Source organism: Typopeltis vanoorti, chromosome 7 (assembly GCF_054136105.1).
Source record: "Typopeltis vanoorti isolate ZY-2024b chromosome 7, IOZ_Tvanoo_1.0, whole genome shotgun sequence".
Lineage (NCBI taxonomy): Eukaryota > Metazoa > Arthropoda > Arachnida > Uropygi > Thelyphonidae > Typopeltis > Typopeltis vanoorti.
In genome coordinates, this window is record NC_143555.1 from 131,918,941 (window position 1) to 131,937,908 (window position 18,968).

At 35.3% G+C, this 18,968-nt stretch overlaps 1 protein-coding gene across 2 annotated transcripts in view; it reads right to left on the bottom strand.

Moving 5' to 3' along the window:
• The window catches only part of LOC150105074 (Golgi-pH regulating cation channel), a 450,265-nt gene that overhangs the window by 204,470 nt on the left and 226,827 nt on the right, over positions 1–18,968 (bottom strand). For both annotated transcript variants that reach the window (XM_090395474.1, XM_090395473.1), the window contains exon 12: positions 12,283–12,345. In XM_090395474.1, the coding sequence (XP_090251600.1) occupies positions 12,283–12,345 (63 nt within the window). The remainder of the gene's footprint in view (positions 1–12,282; positions 12,346–18,968) is intronic.

Sequence of the window (18,968 nt, forward strand, 5' to 3'; positions counted from 1 at the left end):
AAAATGCTGTGGGAAACTGAGCAAAGGCATGTTGTTTTGCAGAACAATGCATCTGCTCCCACTGCTCATGAAATCCAACAGACAGTACACAACTTCGGTTTTCAATGTCTGACTCACCCATCCTATTTGCCAAACCTTGCCCCCATCTGACTATTTCCTATTCCCAAATTTAAAGAAACACTTGAAAGGAAAAAAAATTACCACAGATGATGTAGTCATATCTGCAGCTCAAGGTGGTTTGTGCAACAAGGGAAAGACTAATTATATGAAGAGCCAAAGGCTTCAATTCGGCAATGAACTTATTTAAGTTAAGGGATATTACATCCCATATTGTTTCATAGCCGAATAAGAAACTCAAAGAGTTTCATGCCGAATATAGAAACTATATAAAGTTTGGCGAGTCCAAGCGTAAGCAAATACCTGGATAGTGCAACACATAACCCATTTGGTAGTGCAACACTGAGGCAACTCATAGTAAGGGTGGAGCAAGCTCCGATCACTATTCTTGGTATTTACCCATAATGTGAAACCCAGTTCCTAGGAGCTGTATTACTCTTCTACATTATGAGAGAAGGTCACTACCCAGACCGGTTTCAACCTTTATTGAGGTCTCATCAGTGAGTAGGTAGACCTAGATAATACCAAGTTTGTAGTGAACAGAACTTACATACTCTACTATAAGAATTGCCAGGAAGGTGTCCTAATAAATTACTAATTATATGAAGAGCCAAAGGCTTCAATTCGGCGACGTGAACTTATTTAAGTTAAGGGATATTACATCCCATATTGTTTCATAGCCGAATAAGAAACTCAGAGAGTTTCATGCCTAATATAGAAACTATATAAAGTTCGGCAAGTCCAAGCGTACGCAAATACCTGGATAGTGCAACACATAGTTAGTAATTCAGGACACCTTCTTGGCAATTCTGATAGTAGGGTATGTAAGTTTTGTTCACTACAAACTTGGTATTATCTAGGTCTACCTATTCACTGATGAGACCTCAATAAAGATTGAAACCGGTCTGGGTAGTGACCTTCTCTCATAATGTAGAAGAGTAATACAGCTCCTAGGAACTGGGTTTCACATTATGGGTAAATACCAAGAATAGTGATCGGAGCTTGCTCCACCCTTACTATGAGTTGCCTCAGTGTTGCACTACCAAATGGGTTATATGTTGCACTATCCAGGTATTTGCTTACGCTTGGACTCGCCAAACTTTATATAGTTTCTATATTCGGCATGAAACTCTTTGAGTTTCTTATTCGGCTATGAAACAATATGGGATGTAATATCCCTTAAAGGGAAAGACTTTTTTTTTTACTCATAGGATTGCAAATAATGCAGCAGCATTATAACAAGCGTATCACACTTTGCGGAGAATATATAAAATAATACACACACACACACACACACACACACACACACACATCCAATATAAGGAAAACAAACAGCTGTACAGAATGATGACACTACTCACACATTCATACCTTAAAAATAATAATAAAACTCCAGCACAGGAAAATTTAAAATTAATGGGTCAAGCCTTTTTATTATTTTATTTTCTATATTATTTTTAAATTGCCTTTACTGGAGTCAAAAATTAGGGTGTTCAATCTGTGAATCAAACACACAAAAATATCAAATGCTAAGAAAATTGACTAATCTTATTTAAATTTCACAATTAATGCTTTCTTGATCAATATGATTTACTGGATGTTTCCCAAGAGAAACAGAAAATAGAAACAACAAATGTGATTGTACACAGTCACACAAACAATGCAATCTATAACTGTACCTTATTATGAATATATCCAGCTCTGTTTAAGTAGGATCAAAATACAGTACACAGACACCACAACAAATGATACACTAAAAGAAACCATGGAAAAGTCCAGCAAACTGAAGCAAAAGTGGCAGAAAATTGAATGTTCTAGGAAATGATTTACAAACAACAGAACAAAAGAAATGGTGGAAAAGTATACAACTGTTGACAGAATAATGTTAATGTATGAATGCTACATACATAAACAAAAGAAACTGTAGGGCATCATATGACAGAAAACATAAATTGGCAGGAGTGAAACATGAAAAAGTACAAATGCAAACAATAATGGAAGACATAAGAAAGAAATAGAACAGTTTGAAATTACAAAAATTAAAATGCAGAATTAATGTTTAAATTTCAAAACTTATGTTAACTTAATGTCACTTACCCAAAATCTTTATAATGAACTAAATATGTGCAGACTGTACCCTTAAAATCAAACATTCTAAATGAGAAGAGAATAGTTTTGATGAAAGATATATAATCTTTCAAACACAAGATGTGCTGATATCAATGCAAATTTCATAACTTTGAATTTAATTTTGACAATACTGTATATTGTGCTGTATTTCAACAATTTATAGTTCTAAGAGAACAATAGCAATTTATGCCAGTTGTCCTGATCGAGCCTCTGATTAATTAAGAAGCTGAGCTGTTGACACAATCTGCTCCAATCACTTCTCTCACTCTTAAGCTGATTAATGTTCATCACTTGTGTTGTGTCCTGCTTTGTAAATGGAAGAGGCCAAGTATAAAGTCAACTGATTGCTGAAATTAATCGAACAGACTGAATGTGTTTAGTTTAATTTTGGTTGAAAAGACTCAGGTTCGACTAACATCTGTGATGTGAGGAACCTTTATAAATTGTTTTCAATCAAATGGTCAGTAAGTCTGTCTCATACAGAGGTGGAGGGTTCCTCCCCCCCTGGAAACTCAGGTTTATCATCCATCAAAACAGGCAAATAAACCCCATTAACACACAGATCTACATGCATAGATACTGTGCTTAGGCAATGCAGTAGAGGAATGGCAAGCTACTTACACTAGTTGCCTAAAACTCATAATTAGGGAACTCAACCCATCTTGAAAGGACAAGGATGGGGTGGGATCTAAACAGCAGAGCAGGAAATGATTGTCAGACATACAAAAATATTTTGGGAAAATTTGGAGAAAAGAGCAAAGCTAATAATAATGGCAAATACCTGTTGGATTTCTGCTCAGGACATGGACTGGTTATTACGAACACAATTTTCCAACATAAAAATGTGCACAAATTCACATGGAGAGAAGAAGCAAGAAACAAGAAAAGTCTCGAACTATTTTAATGTCGAAAATACTTTTCGACAATAACATAGTCTGGCATGCAATAGATAATACATATCCATACTTGAAGTAGAAAAAAGAATCAAAGCCTGAAATGTGGAAAGGCAGCTGGAGTAGATGATATTCGAACAGCAAGTAGTGCCTTATGAGCAACTCGTAGTAAAGGTGCAGCAAGCTCCAGACCTCTTTCCTTAGTATTTTGGATAAATGTAAAGCACATCTTGCAGAGGTAAGCAACCATTTTAATATGAAGAGCACAACATAAAATTTGAAAATTATGGAGGACTCATGACACAGGCATTTTTTCTCTCATTTTAGGCTTAGAAATTCTACGATTAGTTGTTTTTAAGAAAAATGAGATTTCAAATTTTATCATCATCATCATCAAATTACTGACATGTACCCTCAAGGGATGTACAGGATATGATAGTACTACATGAAAAATTTACATCATTACCAACTTCCTATCTACAATTTTCCTCCAAATCAGTCTGTTACTTGTCAAGACTCCGACATTATCAGACCTTATATTTCTATCGTCTAAGGCACTTTGTACCATATCAATCCACCTATATCTTGGTCTTCCTGTGGGTCGTTTTCCTGCCAACCTGGCAGAGAACACTTGTTTTGCTAATCTTTCCTCGCCCATTCTATTTAAGTGACCATACCATCTGAGATTAGCTCTGCTAACACATTCCTGGATGCTGACAATGTCAAGTTCTTTTCTAATATCCTCATTTTTAATATGATATTGCCATTGATGCCATCTGTTCATGCCTATAATCTTTCTCAGGACTCTCATATCTGTGGTCTCTAGTCTTTGGTCAAGTGTTTTACTTCTGACCCAGCTCTCAGATCCATAAGTTAAAACTGGTTTGAACACTGTCTTTTATAAAGCTAATTTAGTGTTCCAAATAATTTCTCTCTTATTCCATATGAATTTATTCAATTGACCTTCCTACCATAATAGCTTTGTTGATTCTGTTGTCAATTTGTCCATATTTAATTTACCATCTTCACTAAAAATCGTGCCTAAGTAGCTGAAATGTTTTACTTCTTCCACAGGTTCCCCGTTCACAACACAGTTGACATTTTCAACAATTCAACATATTTTCATTGTCTTTGTCTTTTTAATGCTGACCTTCATACCATATCTATTACAACAGTTATTCAATTTAGTCAGGGAATCTTGCAAACTTGAAGCGGATTTATTTAGAAGTATAACATCATCTGCATAAAGCAAAGAGCTGACATTAACACCTCCAATTCTGATATTGTGTTTAATATCACTTTCCTTCAAAATGTGATCCATATAGATAATGAATAACAGAGAGGATAATGTACATCCTTGTCTCACACTAGATATAACAATTAAACCATCTTCCTGTACTTCCTTCAATTCTAACTGCTGACTTACAACTCAAATGAAGACTAAGTATTGCTTGTTATAATGCCCCACTGACACCATATAGCATATTGTATAGCTTCTCTCTTGACACCTTGTCATATGCCTTTTCCAGATCGACAAAACTTAAATACAGATCTTTGTTATATTCAAATGCTTTCTCAACTATTTGTCGTAAAGTGAAGATCTGATCCTGACAGCCTCTATTTGGCCTGAATCCAGCTTGTTCTTCACCAAGCTTTTCTTCCACAATTCTTCTCAACTGTTTTTCAAGTATACTTGCATAGATCTTGCCAGGAACACTCCAGTAGGGAAATACCTCTGTGATTCTCACATTCAGTTTTATTTCCACTTTTCATATATGGGTACTATGAGCACTGTACTCCAATCATCGGGAATTCATCCCTATGTCCAGGCTTTTGAACTATGCAGCACAGCCATTGTAAGACTTTTATACCACTATACGTAAGCATTTCTAGTCGAATATCATCTACTCCTGCTGTCTTTCCACATTTCAAGCCTTTGATGGCTCTTTTACTTCAAGTATGGATATGTATTCCTGACTCTATGCCTGTTGAGTGTTTTTTACCACTGTGCTATCACTGCATGTTTTATTTAGCAATTTTTCAAAGTAATTACTCCATACTTCAAGGATAACTTTTTCTCCCATTTTCATGTCACCTTTATCACCTCTAACTCCTTTTACAGCACTCTTTCCTCCATTCCTAAACCTCTTCAACAACCACCAGAATATCTTACCACCTTCTTGATATTTATTTTCTATGTTCTTGCCAAAGTCCTCCCATGACAGTGTGTCGCATAAGTACATTTGTCTCTGTATTCTCGAAGAGCAAAAGCTGACTTATTTGTCAGGAACTTTTGATATGCTTTCTTCTTTTCCTTCACTTCCTTTTTAACTTCCTGTGTCCACCATGGAGTTCTGACTTTTCTATCCTTGCAGACAACCTCACCACATGGGTCTCTGGCTGAATCAATCAGGGTTTTCTTCAAGGCTTGGTTCCTGTTCTCAAACTCTTTCATTTTTTCTTCAATAATCTTTGTGTATTTAAGTATACAGTTCACATCTGAGAGCTGTTCTGCTTTTATTCGCTTTAAAACTTTCTTACATGTTATTCTTTTCAATATGAAATTCAATTTTATTCTGCTCAAGAATAAATAGTGTTCACTTACAATTTCAAATCCCCTGTACATTCTGGTGTCCTGCACCAGGGAGAAAACATCACTATCAACAATAACATAGTCAATGAGTCTTTTCTTATTCCTTGCTTCTTCTCTCCATGTGAATTTGTGCAAATTTTTATGTTGGAACATAGTGTTAGTAATAACCAGTCCATGTCCTGAGCAGAAATCCAACAGGCATTTGCCATTATTATTAGCTTTGCTCTTTTCTCCAAATTTTCCCAAAATATTTTTGTATGTCTGACAATCATTTCCTACTCTGCTATTTAGATACCCAACAAGGACCAACTTTTCCTTTTTCATTGTGTCAGTTGCGTTTTCTAAAGCATCAAAAAATTCCTCCACTTCTACCTTAGTAGAACCGTCTGTTGGACTATAAGTCTCATTGACCAATTTCCCATTCTGATATTAGCCCACACCACTCTACTTGAGACTTTACTTTACTTAATTTGTGCCATTCAAGAAGATTAGCCTCGTATTTTGTGTTGAATACTATGGCTACTCCCTCTTTTCCTTGATTGTCATTTCCTGAATACAACATTTTGTATTTATTGCTCAGAAAGATCTCACCAGTTTTTGTCTTTTTTGTTTCAGTCACCCCTATTATGTCGATTTGGTACTTATCTAATTCCTTAGCGAGCTCCATTTCTTTGCAATTCAGGCTTCTTATGTTGATAGTACCGATCCTTAACTCTGGTTATGTTGAGTTGGGGTGTGCTTTCAGATTTGTTCTAGTAGCGGACTTTTCACTGTTCACCCTGGTTCCCTGGCGAAAACAATGGGGGTTTGTTTAACTGGGCAATGCCCCAGCCAGCATGAAATTTTATCATGTTGTATCATTATTTTGTATATTCGTTGCCAATGAGAATACAATTTGATCGGCTAAACCCTAAATTGCCAGTCTATCCTCATTCGTTCAATATCCAGGTAGATAGCCAAGAGGGTGCACCACGAGAAGGTGAGGATTGGACATTAGGTCAGAAGCCCTGGTCAGTTCTCCGCCTTCCTTTAAAGGCTATGTGGAGGTCTCCTCTCAGTTATACAGCTGTGACCCTTAAGCACCCCTTTCAATTTCAACATTATTTTATTTACCTCCCTTTTATAACATTTTTGTCACATATGAATTAATATAAAATATCATAAAAAATAAAAATAAAAAATGAATACAAAAAGAATATTCATGTTAACAATTAGCATGTTGAAAGTTAATTTTGCACTTGGTTAGACTATAATAAATTTAGTTTAATCCTTTATCCAAGTGTGAGGAAATAAAGTTTGCACCTGAAAATATTGTCAGGACTGATAAGGAGATGTATTACACCACCAAGAGTAAGTGGTACAATACCATGGGAATTCGTAGCAAAGGTGGACCAAGCTCTCATCTCTCCTTGTCTCAGTATCTCCCAGCAAGCAAAAGCACATCTCCTTGAGGACATGTGTACTTCTATGCATTAAGGGAAGGGCCACTACCCAGACCGGTTTTGACCTTTATTGAGGTCTCGTCAGTGGGAAGCAGACCCTGTAGTAGTGACACCAAGACAGAAGCAATGGAGAGGTCATATTTACCTATACGAGTTGTCAACAAGTGTACTACCTTATTGTACCACCTACTCCTGGTGGTGCAATACCTCTCCTTATCAGTCCTGAAGATATTTTCAGGCGCAAACTTTGTTTGCTCACACTTGGATAAAGGATTAAACTAAATTTATTATAGTCTAACCAAGTGCAAAATTAACTTCCAAAATCTTTCTCTAAATCCAGAGTAATTTAATAATAAGATAGTACAGCTGTTGGCAACTCATATAGGTAAATATAACCTCTCCATTGCTTCTGTCTTGGTGTCACCACTGCTGGGTCTGCCTCCCATTGACGAGACCTCAGTAAAGGTCGAAACTGGTCTGGGTAGTGGCCCTTCCCTTAATGCATAGCAGTATACATGTCCGCAAGGAGATGTGCTTTGCATGGTGGTAGATACTGAGACAAGGAGAGATGATAGCTTGGTCCACCTTTGCTACGAGTTCCCATGGTATTGTACCACCTACTCTTGGTGCAATACCTCTCCTTATCAGTCCTAAAGATATTTTCAGGCACAAACTTTGTTTGCTCACACTTGGATAAAGGATTAAACTAAATTTATTATAACAATTAGCATGTACTGTCAGATCAGATATGCACCTTGCATTATCAATCATAATGGCAAATGTATTTGTTTATTATACAATAATAGTGTGGGTATTTCTAAATAAAGTAATACAGAAAGACATTTCAAAACCATGCCAATTGTAATTTTAAGTTTAATTAATAATATATAATTAATATATAATTAATTAATATATATATATAATATATAATATTAATTAACATATATATAATTAATAATAGTAATTTTAAGTGTAATTAATAATATGGATCACATTATGAAGGAAAGTGGTATTAAACCTGATATCAAAATTGGAGATGGTTAATCTCAGGTCACTGCTTAATGCAGATGATGTTATACTTTTTAATAAATCTGGTACAAGTCTGGAAGATTCAAGCCTGACTAAATTGAACAACTGTTGTAATAGATTAGGTATGAAGGTCAGCAATAGCAAGTCAAAGACAATGAAAACAGGCAGAAACATTGAAAATATCAATTGTGTGGTGAATGGAGAACCTACAGAACAAGAAAAACATTTCAGCTACTTAGCCACAATTTTTAATGAAGATGGTAAATTGAAAATGGAAATAGACAACAGAATCAACAAAGCTAGTATGGTAGGAAATCAATTGAATACATTTATATGGAATAAGAGAGAAATTAGTCAAAATACTAAATTAGCTGTATATACAAGATAGTGTTCAAACCAATTTTAACACTTCACCAAAGACTAGAGACCACAGATATGAGAGAGAGTCATGAGAAAGATTAGTGGCTTGAACAGATATCATCAGTAGCAATATCATATTAAAAACGAGGATATTAGGAATGAACTTGACATTGCTAGCATCCAGGAATGTATTAGCAGAGCTAATCTCAGGTGGTATGGTCACCTAAACAGAATGGGAGAGGAAGGATTAGAAAGGCAAATGTTCTCTGCCAGATTGGCAGGAAAAAGACACAGAGACCAAGATATTAATGGGTTAATACTGCTAAAAATTAGTCGGAACACTGAATTAGTTGTATACAAGACAGTGTTCAAACCAGTTTTAACTTATGGATCTGAGAGATGGGTCAGAAGTAAAACACTTGACCAAAGACTAGAGACCGCAGATATGAGAGTCCTGAATTATAGATGGCATCAATGGCAATATCATATTAAAAACGAGGATATTAGGAATGAACTTGATATTTTCAGCATCCAGGAATGCGTTAGCAGAGCTAATCTCAGTTGGTATGATCACTTAAATAGAATGAGCGAGGAAAGATTAGCAAAACAAGTGTTCTCTGCCAGGTTGGCAGCAAAATGACCCAGAGGAAGACCAAGATATAGGTGGATTGATACGGTACAAAGTGCCTTAGACAATAGAAATATAAGATCTGATAATGTTGGAGTCTTGAAAAGTAACAGACTGATTTGGAGGAAAATTGTAGATAGGAAGTTAGTAATAATGTAAATTTTTCATGTAGTACTATCACATCCTGTACACCCCTTGAGGGTACATAACAGGAATTTGATGATGAAGTTTTACAGTGGCTACTGCAATCAGAAGGCATATACAGTGAGTACTATGATGAACTTCAGATGATTAGAGTTGTACTCTAATCATCTGAAGTTCATCATAGTACCCATCTATAAAAAGGAAAATAAAGAATTAGAGGAATTTCTTTACTGAGTGTTCCTGATAAAATTTATGCAAGTATACCTGAGCAAAAGTTAAGAAAATTATAGAAGAGAAGCTTGTGAAAGAACAAGCTAGGTGCAGGCCAAATAGGTGTCATGATCAGATTTTTACTTTAAGGAAACAGTTTTTAAGTAAGGGGAATATAACAAGGATCTGTATTTAAGTTTTGTAGATGTGGAAAAGGCATATGACAAGGTGCCAAGAGAAAAATGTCCAGAATGCTGCTGTTATATATTATATACACAATGACATTATAGCAAACAATATATAGTCTAAGTTTTTAAGCAGCAGTTACAATTGAAGGAGGGACAAGAACATGGTTTGATATTAAATCAGGTGTGAGTCAAGGATGTACATTATCTCCACTGTTATTTTATATGGATCACATTATGAAAGAATATGGTATTAAAAGTGACATCAAAATTTGTGATGTTAATCTCAGCTTTTTACTGTATGCAGATGATGTGGCACTCCTAAAAAAATGCAGTACAAGTCTGAAGTCCCCCAAGTAAATTGAATAACTGCTGTAGTAAATTTGGTATGAAAATCATCAGTGATAAGACAAATACAATGAAATCATCAACTGTATCCTGAATGGAGAACCTACAGAACAATATCTATTTAGGTACAATTTTTAGCAAAGTTGACAAATTAAATATGGAAATAGACAACAGAATTAGCAAAGCTAGTGCAGTAGGAATAAATAAATATAAAAATCAACTAAATAAATTTATATGGAATAAGAGAGAAATTAATCAAAACACTAAACTGACTGTATACAAGACAGTGTTCTAACCAATGTTAACTCATGAATTTAAGAGCTGGGTCAGAAATAAAACACCTGATCAAAGACTGGAGATCAGAGATATGTAAGCTCTGAGAAAGATTATGGAGATGATGAACAGGTGGCATGAATGCCAATATCATATTCAAAATGAAGACATTCTGAAAACATTTGATGTTGCTAGCATTCAGAAATGTGTTAGAAGAGTTAATCTTAGGTGCTTTGGTCACCTAAACAGAATGGAAGAAGAAAGGTTAGTAAAATAAGTGCTTTTTGCCAGAATAGCATGAAAAATACCCCAAGTAATACTCAAGTTTCGGTGGATTGATATAGTGGGATGTGTTGAGAAGACTGAAATATAAGATCTGAAAATATATTATAGTCTTGACAAATAACAGATTAATTTGGAGGAATATTGTTGATAGGAAGTTAGTAATGATCTAACCTTTTCATGTAGTGCTATTGTAATATCCTATTCACTCCCTGAATACAATATTGGGAATTTGATTATGATGAATTAAGCTTATTCAGGTGGATATTAAGCTCTATGAAGATTATGTTATCCTCAAAAATAAATAAAATAAACACAACTTTAATCAAATTATTTAATTTGGTTTAAGTTGTTTTATAGTTATAATTTGTGATCTATAAAACAAAATTTTTGCTATTCAAGTACAATTTTTAGTGAAGATAGCAAAATGATATGAAAAATGACAATACGAGTAGAATAAACAAGTTATGGTCATGAGTTAGTTTATTTTTATTTATTTAACATATGAATAAAAATACAAGAAATTAAACAGCAAAACTATATACAGATTGGAATTTCAGTTAACTAATCAACAGCACTATTTGAAAGTAAGTGCAAGTTCCTGAGGCCTCCAGGAAGGAGAGTGTAGAGCAGTGATCAGTGATATGATGCATAATCTGCAAAACACAATATGCACAAAAGAGTAACTGAAATTTCTGACAGATATAATAAATGGGTACAGCAGCCTTGTAGCTTGTTTGAAACAGTTAGCTAAATAAATTGTATGTTGTAAGACAGAAATCAATGAAAATACTTAGTGAGCAGGATATGAGTTATTTAAATCTATGTTAACTTATGAATATGAGAATTAGGTCAGGAAAAAACTTAAAAAAAAAAAAAACATTGCTCAGATACTGGAACCACAAACACATAAGTTCTAAGGCAAATCAGAGGGGAACAGATGTCATGAATAGTCAAAACATTAAAAATGAAGATAACAGAAAGGATGTTGTCATTAGAATACAAAAATGTGTATGTAGAACAAATTTAAAATAATATGATCATTTAAAAACAATGCAAGATTAAAAGCAAAAAATATCAGGAAAAGAGGAAGACCAAAATATGGGTGGGTTGATGAAATTATGCATACTTAAAAAAAGAGCTGATCAAATCAGTGAACTATCAAATAACAGAATGATGGTAATGAGAAATTAATCATGAGATATTTTTGGAATTCAAAATATCTGGTGACCATCCCTACCTTTCCCTTAAGAGTACATACCAGAAAATGATTGAAATGAAATCAAAGCTACAAGTTCTGTCACAATCTTAGAAAAAGCCCATATGCATTCCAAGTGCATCTGTCTCATTATGTAACCTAACACTTGCATGAAATGCATTTGATTTAGAATTAACTCTTCATGCTACATAAACAATGTGACATGTTGTTTATATGTCACATTGATGTTATTAATTATGAAATTCCAAGCTCTGTATGATTTAGTAACAATCTAGATATATAGTTTGTCACCTATTCCATGATGAGAATCATATCTAGGAATGATTCACAGCAAATCAGCCAACACAAGACTTTGTGTGCATGTGCAAAAAAAACAAAACATTTTAATTATTTTTAAGGTTAAATTGACAATAAGATCCAATAGCTTACCTGATTGACCAGTGGAACTAATAGATTGATATTCAGCATAAAATACTGCCTTTTCCATTAATCCTAAACAATAATATTCCATGTTAATATTTTACAACTAGTATGCTAGGCACTGTTAAGTCTTTTATATACGAATAAAATTCTGTATAAAATAAAATAAAACACAACTGCAATGGTTAATGGCCAGTATAGTGAATATGACTATAAAAACATAACTATAATAATCACTTCAAAATTTTGGATCAGGTCCTTATAGCAACAGTGCACTTCTAAGTTCACTACTGCACACAACAAAAATTAAAAAAATTCATTATACAGCTGACTGTTACTATATCCAACTCCTAGTGACCATGAGTTCTGGTTTGTTACAGTGGATAGTGTTCTATAGTGAATTCCCTTTAGCACAGAATTGTACTTATTGAGCTTCAGCTTGGACTTTTCAGTAGTCTGTTGTTATAATGGTGTTTATTACAATGAGATATGACTGTTCATTATAGCAAAACTGACTTTACTACCAGATGATGTAAATCCCTCCACCTTCAAAATAATTATTTGCTGAATGTATATATTTTAACTCTTTCTGATCAGATAAAATCTCAACAATTTAGGAAGATCACATCCCTCTCTGTGTAGAAAGATCAAAGAAAACCATTATACTGTATTATCAGAAGAAGCTGGGTGCAAATTTGGTGGTCATTTAATATAATACACATATCTGACTGAAGTTAGAAATCAATATGCTAGTTAGGTAACTGAAGATACTTACACAGTGCAGTACCAAAAATAAAATCCACGTCTTTATATTCCTCTCTATTTCTAGGAACTCAAAACGTTAGTTTGGATTCCTAGACATACTCTATACCAAATTTGATGTCCACGCGGTTAGCCTAGTAGCTTTGCGCTTCACAACCATATGCCTGGGAAAGAGTGTCCTAGGTTCAATTCCCATCGATGACATGAGGAGCTTAAGGATTTCCTCAGCCATAGCCAAGTTAGCCGGTCTTGGGCATGGACAGCAGGGATTTTCTCACCAGTTTATCTGGTGTTTTTCATCCCGCAAGCAGGCAAACTGGCCCCGTAAACACACATGGATTACAATCATGAATACTACCTTCAGGGTTCATATTTGTAGATTTAGGGACTCAAAAACACACGTGTTGAACAGATTATTTTATCAATTACAAATAAAATAAAACTTGATGTTTCAACCTCTATATCGATGTCATCATCGGAAGAATACAACTGTATGCAGAACCAAGCTACATGCTCATGCTTTCTATACCAGTAAACTAAATCTACATAGTTAATAAATCTTTTTTCTAGCCTGACCTCTAGTGATAAAAAAAAAAATATATATATATATATATTATAAATAGATAAATGCAACTACAATAACCTGTTAGTCCTCATGTATTAATATTCTGGATAGTTACAAAATGATTTCTTTCAGTTGCTATTGAATGTTCTAAACACTTCACCAAGTCACCAGGTTGTCTTCTTGTAGTGGGAATTTTTCTAATGCTAGTTTAGGATGTTATACAGGTTGTAGATGGGTCCTCCACATTCTTGAAATGGTGAGGCCATCATTTTTGTTGAGATTTGGGTTGTGTTTGAGCATTTCACAAGACTCTTTAAATTTTCTCTCAAACCAGGTTTTGGTGCGGTGTAGGGACTTGGTATTTTTCCAGTCAATTCTATGGTATGTTTGGAGTGCCTGATCAGAAAGGCCTGTTTTACCGAAGTGGAGGTATTTAATGTGTCGTTTGTGTTCGTCTTGTCTGATTGGGATAGTTCGCCCTGTTTCCCCTATGTATGGTATGTTACATGTGCAGTGTATTTTGTATACCCCTGGGTGTGCTAGGTGTGGAAGAGGATCTTTAGAGGAACTGAGTAGGTGTCTTAGCTTATTTGGGGGTTTAAAGGTGGTTTTAATGTTGTATTTGCGAAGTGTTCTGTCTATTTTTTCAGAAATGCCTCTAACATAAGGAATGGCAATAGCATTCTTGAAATCTTTTTTGTTCTTACTGGTGTCTTTATGGAGGATCTTGTGAATAGTTTTTTTATTGTATCCATTTTTGATAAATGTTTGGTTGATGATTTTGTATTCTTGGTTTAGAGCCTGTTCATTTGAACAGATAGTTAGGGCTCTGTTTTTAAGGGTGTTATGACACCTAATTTTTGTGTTGGGTGGTGGTAAGAATTTTTGTGTATGTATTGGCCTGTGTGTGTAGGTTTGCGGTAAACTGAGAAGGAGAGACAGCCAGAGGGAAGACGTGTGACAAGTGTGTCTAGGAAAGGAAGAGAGTCGTTTTTTTCCATTTCAATGGTGAATTGGATACGTTTGTGTTGATTGTTTAGGTGGCTAAGGAATGTATTTAGAGCTTCGCGGCCATGGGGCCAAATGGCGAAAATATCGTCGACGTATCTGAGCCAGATTTTGGGCTTTAGACATGCTGTCTCTAGAGCCCGTTGCTCAAAGTCTTCCATATAAAAGTTAGCTATTGGGGGAGAAAGTGGTGAGCCCATGGCCGTACCTTCTTTTTGAAGGTAAAAATTGTTTTGCCATACGAAATATCCGGAGCGGAGTACGTGGGCAAAAAGGGCCGTGATGTCATGTGGAAATATGTTCTGTAGGAGCAAGATCGTGTCACTCATTGGGACATTGGTGAAAAGGGAAGTTATGTCAAAGCTGACTAATAAATCTTGGTCGGTGAGTGTAATGTTTTTGATTTTACTGATGAAATGTTGTGTATTTTTTATGTAGGAAGGGGACTGACCTACCAATTCCTTGAGTGTGGCAGCTAATTTTTTGCTAAGTGATAATTTGGGCTGTCAATTCCTTCAACGATTGGGCGAAGTGGTGTGCCAGATTTGTGTATTTTTGGCAGGCCATAAATTCTCGGCGCATGGGCATACTGAGGTATTAATTTTTTTGTCGTTTCTTCGGGTATATTAACTGGTACATTTTTTCTATGTATGTCGTACGGTCTAACAGGACGGTGGAATTGCCTTTATCGGCTTTCGTTATTATAATATACTGGTTATTTTTTTAAGGATTCAAGGGCTAGATTTTCGGTTTTGTTTATGTTGGCGTTTAGTTTTTTGTTAGAATTTAGTATACACGATGTTTCCATTCGTATTTTATCAGCCAGAATGGTGGGGAGGGATCGTAAACCTCTCTCGATACGCGATATCAAGTTTGTTCACTTACCTCGGAGCAATGGCGTAGTTCAAACCTTTCTTTAGCAACGAGAGTTCACCTTCGGTGAGAACGTGGTTCGATAGGTTGATAACCGAGCATTGATCCGATGGTGGTTGGTGGCTCCTAACATTGTTTGCGGGCGATTGGTTGCTCCTTATGATGTTGGTTTGACGTCACACTCAAGGAACTGGTATGACGCCACTTTATGATGCCACACTCAAGGAATTTGTAGGTCAGTCCCCTTCCTACATAAAAAATACACATTTCATCAGTAAAATCAAAAACATTACACTCACCGACCAAGATTTATTAGTCAGCTTTGACATAACTTCCCTTTTCACCAATGTCCCAATCAATGACACGATCTTGCTCCTACAGAACATATTTCCACATGACATCACGGCCCTTTTTGCCCACGTACTCCGCTCCGGATATTTCGTATGGCAAAACAATTTTTACCTTCAAAAAGAAGGTACAGCCATGGGCTCACCACTTTCTCCCCCAATAGCTAACTTTTATATGGAAGACTTTGAGCAACGGGCTCTAGAGACAGCATGTCTAAAGCCCAAAATCTGGCTCAGATACGTCGACGATATTTTCGCCATTTGGCCCCATGGCCGCGAAGCTCTAAATACATTCCTTAGCCACCTAAACAATCAACACAAACGTATCCAATTCACCATTGAAATGGAAAAAAACGACTCTCTTCCTTTCCTAGACACACTTGTCACACGTCTTCCCTCTGGCTGTCTCTCCTTCTCAGTTTACCGCAAACCTACACACACAGGCCAATACATACACAAAAATTCTTACCACCACCCAACACAAAAATTAGGTGTCATAACACCCTTAAAAACAGAGCCCTAACTATCTGTTCAAATGAACAGGCTCTAAACCAAGAATACAAAATCATCAACCAAACATTTATCAAAAATGGATACAATAAAAAAACTATTCACAAGATCCTCCATAAAGACACCAGTAAGAACAAAAAAGATTTCAAGAATGCTATTGCCATTCCTTATGTTAGAGGCATTTCTGAAAAAATAGACAGAACACTTCGCAAATACAACATTAAAACCACCTTTAAACCCCCAAATAAGCTAAGACACCTACTCAGTTCCTCTAAAGATCCTCTTCCACACCTAGCACACCCAGGGGTATACAAAATACACTGCACATGTAACATACCATACATAGGGGAAACAGGGCGAACTATCCCAATCAGACAAGACGAACACAAACGACACATCAAATACCTCCACTTCGGTAAAACAGGCCTTTCTGACCATGCACTCCAAACATACCATAGAATTGACTGGAAAAATACCAAGTCCCTACACTGCACCAAAACCTGGTTTGAGAGAAAATTTAAAGAGTCTTGTGAAATGCTCAAACACAACCCAAATCTCAACAAAAATGATGGCCTCACCATTTCAAGAATGTGGAGGACCCATCTACAACCTGTATAACATCCTAAACTAGCATTAGAAAAATTCCCACTACAAGAAGACAACCTGGTGACTTGGTGAAGTGTTTAGAACATTCAATAGCAACTGAAAGAAATCATTTTGTAACTATCCAGAATATGAATACATGAGGACTCTAACAGTTTATTGTAGTTGCATTTATCTATTTATAATATATATATATATATATATATATATATATATTTTTTTTTTATCACTAGAGGTCAGGCTAGAAAAAAGATTTATTAACTACGTAGATTTAGTTTACTGGTATAGAAAGCATGAGCATGTAGCTTGGTTCTGCATACAGTTGTATTCTTCCGATGATGACCTCGATATAGAGGTCGAAACGTCAAGTTTTATTTTATTTGTAATTAATAAAATAATCTGTTCAACACGTGTTTTTGAGTCCCTAAATCTACAAATATGAGTGCTGATCACTGTGTAACCCTAAAAGAAAGAACTACCTTTAGGGGATGCAGCAAGGAGTGACAAACCGGATGCATTAATTTTGTTGTGAACCCCTCATTAGAGGACTCTACCCATCCTATAGGGATGGATGAGATCAATCAAATCAATCAAATTTGATGTTCTTAGTTCTTGTGATCAGATCAAGAATATGGATGGTGCACCAGATATAGGATAGGCCACCTGAAGACAGAATTTGGTAGTTCATGCTCTACCTGTTTCAGATAAAATCTGCAAAAGTATTTAGTTGAGCCCCTTGGGAGAACAACACTAAACCATATCTTAAGTTATCATCAACTATATACTAAATCTGTTATTCAGTGCAAGGTAAATAAAAAGGATAGTTTAATTTGATCCCCCAGAGGAAGAGAAGGACGAACTACACTTTTTTTTTTTAATTAAATATAAATTCCATCCATGGAAGATTGCAGACCTATATACTTACAAATATGCATGCAAAAATACTTGATATTTAAGAATTTGTACATGGCATCTAAACTCATTTTTGCATTTGTAAGAAGCAAAAATGTATCCAAGCATGTTTCTCAATTTTCTTTTTTTTCCCCCAACTACATACAATTTCTGATTTCTGTTATATAAAGCTTTCTTTTTTCTATTTCTGTCACAATCTTAGAAAAAGCCCACATGCATTCCAAGTGCATCTGTCTCGTTATGTAACCTAACACCTGCATGAAAGTAAGTTTTTATTTGTTACACCAGCAAAGAATCAACTGTGTATATTTTAAATTCAGCAGACATATGGAATCTGTTACCATCCTAACTCCCTATGTAGAAACACCTCCCCCACCATCAATATCAAACACAGCTAACATTTTCAATGCATTCTTTCTCTCCTCTTTTAAGGCCCTCTCTCTCTTCACTGAAGAAGAGATCAAAGACGTGCTTTTCTTAAGGTCTTAACATTACCAGTAAAAAGCAAAATGAGAAATTTTCATGTCAAATGTGCTGAAAACTCTTATGAATCAGAAAAGCTGCTACTTGGCATTTTTATTGATTTTGTACTAGAATTAGGATCAGAGGCATTTTAATTTCTCATGTTTCTTATTTTCATTTTTATACTGTTATTGCAAAATTTTCTTTTATTTTGAAAGTCTTTGCAGGATGGCTTCTTACTGTCTCACAGCATAAGCTATACATTATTATTATTATTATTTTTTTTTTTTGTATTCATTTAATCCATAAGAAATCCCAATCCTTTTAATATCTTCAGATATTGACTAAACTCTTCTCAATGAAGACTGCTGTATCATATTCTGTTGCTGGTGGCTGCTCAGAGACAACTTGTACAAAGCACAAGTAGTTAGAAATAATTGGGGGGGGGGGGGGAATTATTGATTTTTAGTCGGAAACATTTTGATTTGGATATATTGAGTTATTGATTTTGAAAAAATATTCTCTTAATAGTCAACAGTAATCCTGTCCCCTCAACTTGGGCACTTCAGGGTTTAATTCACTGTAGCATACAACATAGCAACAGCAAGATGACATCTTCACGACAAGAATGCTATGTAAAACAGGCTGCAATC